The 4723-nt window shown below is 31.9% G+C and overlaps 1 protein-coding gene across 1 annotated transcript; it reads left to right on the plus strand.

Annotated features, from left to right (window-relative positions):
* Nucleotides 1-2467: 2467 nt before the first annotated feature.
* On the plus strand, nucleotides 2468-4351 carry LOC105117305 (myb-related protein 306-like). Its single transcript, XM_011014917.1, has 3 exons — nucleotides 2468-2886; nucleotides 3090-3219; nucleotides 3403-4351. The coding sequence occupies exons 1-3, from the start codon at nucleotides 2754-2756 to the stop codon at nucleotides 4094-4096; spliced, it is 957 nt and encodes a 318-aa protein (XP_011013219.1). The 5' UTR covers nucleotides 2468-2753; the 3' UTR covers nucleotides 4097-4351.
* Nucleotides 4352-4723: the final 372 nt, after the last annotated feature.

Consider the following 4723-nt stretch of genomic DNA (forward strand, 5'->3'; position numbering starts at 1 on the left):
TATCAATCTTTTAGTCGTGTCAACAACTCAAGTTACTAAGCTTGTAGAAATATCTCAATACCGAATGCCTAAAGACCAACTAGTTAGAGAGTCATTAGCCTAAAACTCATCGCATGAGTTAAGAATGCATTGTGTATTAAGTTATGTTATTAGAAACAGGTGATAATATATATATATATATATATATCCCAACCTAATAAAGTTAACCTCAAGAAAAAACATTAAAACAAATTTTATTTTTTTTCAAGTAAAGCTCTATAACTATGTGTTGATATATTGAACATAAAAAAAAAGATTTAAGAGGTATTTAACAACCATATGAATCTAATGAGAGTTTGTTTATTTGAATAAATTAGTGGAAGTAAAATGATGAATGCCTTGCTTTTGAATTTTATAAATTATTTTTCTATTTTATTGCTTTAATTAATAGAAACCAATAATAAATTGGTTGGAGAGTGTTATACTTGGAGTTGTAGATCATGAATTATTTTAAAGTTACTTTTATCAATCAGGTCAAACCTTAAAATATCCACTATAAGTATATGTTAAAAATATTAAATTATTCTCAAAACAAGTAGCAATGAATCCTCAACACAAACTTGATACTTCTTTTGAAAAGTTTTAGAACCAAATTCTAAAATGGATAAGATAAGATTTTTAAAAAGAGTAAAGGTAACTCTAATTTTATAATCTAAGTTTTGTTATAACCTCTATTTATTGGAAATAATAATACAATTTTTATATAATTTAATTTTAAATTCAAGCTAAGTAAAAAGTTGAATCACCAAGGTTTTTATATTAATCTCATCCCTTTTTTTTTAATTTTATTCTGAGACTGTTTTTACTAATTAACCAAGTTGTTTTTGGATCAACTAAATCGACTAAGTCATGTTAACTCAATTTTCACCTAATTTACTATTAAGCTTGATTTAAGTAAAGAATCTAATTAAAAAAATATAAAATTATTGTTATATCAAGTTTAATAATAATATTAAATAACTTATTTTGATATAAATATCTTGTTACCTTAAAAAATAAAAAGTAATAATAATTCAAACCCATCGTCATATTCGCAGGGCGTCAACTAGTGGAGCTCTATGTTATGGAGGCAAGCTCATGTTTCAGTTGAAAACCTATCTTTAGCCATATGTGCAAGATGGTAATGTATATCTTGCAAATTTTCTAGTCTTAATTCAGAAGATTTATATTTTTGTTTTGTCAGTAACGATAATACTAATTACTAAAATTTCTGCGTCTCTGTCTCACATTTTAGAAAAGCTTCAGATGAATCAAAAGAAAAGGAGGGAAAAAAACCTTCGAACGTATCCAGTGATTTCTCTTCATAATCATGTTCTCTGTGTGTGTGTATCTTCTTGTTTCTTTCTTTGTCTCAATTTCTTTTCATTTCTTTAATAACTTGGATTTATATTTTTATTCGTGATTTCTTTAATCTAGTCTGAAGTATAAGTCTGGTGATCATAAGAGAATGGTGCGCCTGGTTTCAATGATTATCTCTTATAAGTTGGAAATAATTTTTTTTGTTGTCTTCTAGTTTTGAATCGTTACTTCATTAATTTACGGTGGTGTTGAGATTGGTTGCATGTGTGATGGGAGAAAAAAAAATCCTCATTTTGAGCTCTTGGAAAAAGAGAGACCTAACAGGAAACTTCAGTTCACATTTATTGTAAATAGTTAATTTCTTTTTTATCTAAGAAACAAACAATGATTTCTTCGTTTAATTTAAATCATCCGTCAAATTTCTGCGTATTAGTACAAGGAAAGAGAGAGAGAGAGAGAGAGGGGGGAGAGAGAGAGAGAGGAGAGAGGAGAAGAAGAAGAGCTCCAAAATAAATCAGGAAGCAAAATAGAAAAGACAAAATATAATTGTCTCTTTCAAAATAAAGATGGTACCGACACCAGTAATAGTCGCCAAAATGGTTTTATTTTCTGTGGCCAGAGCAGGTTAAAGATAGAACTCCTTTAACATTTACACTATTTTCATTATGGAATCCAAGTTATTTTAGAATAAAAATTGAAATTCAAGTTATTGGTTATGGTTTTGTTTGATTTTAGTTTGGTTTAATTATTTTATATTAAAAATAAAAAATTATATTATTTTTTAGGTTTTTTTAATTTTTAATAAATTTGATTTTAGTTTGGCTTAATTTTTTTAATTATGAATTTTTTAATAATTTTGATTTGATTTGGTTTTTAGTTGCAAGTTTACAAAATTAAAATCAAACTGATTTGATTTTTTAAAATATTTTAGTTAGTTTAATTTTTTTTTCTTTTCTGCTTTTCTTATTTAATTGATTTGTCCTTTATTTTTCCTCACCAACGAATTATAAAAACCAGATAATATTAGTTTTTTTTTGTTTTTTTGGTGCTCTAGCTTTAACAGTTCAAACCCACATTGAATGCCACGCGGTTTTGTGAGGCAGAAGAGGTATTGGCATCGCTGACTTTGGCTTGCCCCATGAGTAAATGCACTTGCTGTCATCTTTTGACTCTTTTGTGTATGCTAGTGCCTCTTCTAGGTCAGCTTCTCTCTCTCCTGAGGGTCTTTTTCCTATATATTGAGACCAAGCTAGCTATCTTGGCCTTTCATGCTTGTTCTATCTTTAGAAAAGATAAAGCAATTTCAAGAGAAGATAAGAATTAAAGCAAGGGTAGTGTTCTTACTCGAGACAAAGAAATCTTGGAGGCAGGCTTGTAAGAAAGGAAGAAACAGGAAAAAAAAAAAATAAGTGATCATGGGCAGACCACCTTGCTGTGATAAGACAGGAGTGATGAAAGGACCATGGACTCCTGAAGAAGATATCATTTTGGTATCATATATTCAAGAACATGGTCCTGGAAATTGGAGAGCTGTGCCTACTAATACAGGTGAATTAATTATATCACTTCCTGTAATAATTATTGTTGTCTAGTTTTAATTTTTACATTTTGGAGCTAGCTAGGTGGTGTTAAGCTTTCTTGGTTAATTGACTATTAGGGAAATGCAATTGAAAAAATATATTCTTGACTTTTGTTACGTGGTATGTTTTGTGACCTAATTTTTGTTGCCTTCTTCACTATGGGGTTTTCAGGTTTGCTTAGATGCAGTAAGAGTTGCAGGCTGAGATGGACTAATTACCTCAGACCAGGGATCAAACGTGGTAATTTTACCCATAGCGAGGAGAAGATGATAATCCACCTCCAAGCTCTTCTAGGCAACAGGTAAATGCAAGCCAATGTAATTTTGGTCAATTCTATTCTTAATGCCAACAGTAGTTCACATATCGTGATAATTTAAATGATCATAATCTGAGAAAAAGATAGCCTTAGTTTTACTGTACACTTTTAGGTGGCTTGAATTGGTTTCTGAAGAGTAATTAATGCGGGGAATTGATTATTTTGCAGATGGGCTACCATAGCTTCATACCTCCCTCAGAGAACAGACAACGACATTAAGAACTATTGGAATACACATTTGAAGAAGTTAAAAAAGCTTCAAGCAGGGCAAGAAGGTCAGTCTAGAGATGGGATATCATCAACAGGTTCACAGCAAATTTCTAGAGGCCAATGGGAGAGGAGGCTTCAAACTGATATCCACATGGCTAGGCAAGCTTTAAGCGAGGCCTTGTCTCCTGAGAAACCAAACAGCTTATTAACTGAGTTGAAACCTTCCTCTGGGTATGAAAAACCGGCTCCAGCATCACTCTATGCATCAAGCACTGAAAACATAGCTAAGTTGCTCAAAGGTTGGATGAGAAGCGGGCCTAACCAGTCCCTAACAAATTCAACAACTCCTCAGAATTCCTTCAACAATATAGCTGTAGCTGATTCATTTTCTAGTGAAGAGACTATAAATAGAGCAGACGAAAATGGCACTGAATTATCAGAGGCATTTGAATCACTCTTTGGTTTTGACTCTTCAAATATAAATTTCTCCCGGTCGTCACCTGATACTGGCCTTCTCCAAGACGAAAGCAAACCAAATTCCAGTGCTCAAGTGCCATTGTCAGTGATTGAGAGGTGGCTATTTGACGAAGGAGCTATGGAAGGGAAAGAGTACCTTAGTGAAGTCACACCAGATGAAAATAATCTCTTCTAGACAGCGTGCTCTTCATTGTTGTTGGTTCTTTTGGGACTCTTCTGTTTGGATAAATATGCTAGTACATGTTTCTTGAAGGGATTCCTTGTTTATGTACTTTGGGAATCTTTGGCTTTTGATTTTGCTCTAGGCCTATAAGAAATACAATTTCACAGTGGCCTTAGGATCAGTGAGAAGTTCTCAACCTTTTACAGCTAGACCACAGACAATTTATTACTATGTCATATTTCCTCGGTGAAGAAAACTATTTATTTCCATTATTTCTAAAAAGGAAAAATTAACTATGAGATAAGAAAATAATAGAAAATGTCAAAGGATCATGCATGGTTATACTTATATATCTGTACCTTAATTCTGATCTGCTAGCTAGGGATGTTATCTTAGAGTTTAAATATTCCTGTAAATGCAAGTGCAACTGCAAGTTTGAGTTTGAGTTCGTAAATAAAATTAGATTTTTGAGAGCATATATAATTTAAGTACTGTTGAGCCTTTTGGGCTCTCAGAATTTCTTTAAAAAAAAAAAGAAATATCAGTAAAAAGACAAGCACCTCAGTAATACCAGAGGGCACGATGAGCTTTTATTTATTGGTTGCGATGAAGAATGAAAGCAGGACTCTATCTTTCTTG

This window comes from Populus euphratica, unplaced genomic scaffold, assembly GCF_000495115.2.
Source record: "Populus euphratica unplaced genomic scaffold, PopEup_1.0 scaffold1285.1, whole genome shotgun sequence".
Lineage (NCBI taxonomy): Eukaryota > Viridiplantae > Streptophyta > Magnoliopsida > Malpighiales > Salicaceae > Populus > Populus euphratica.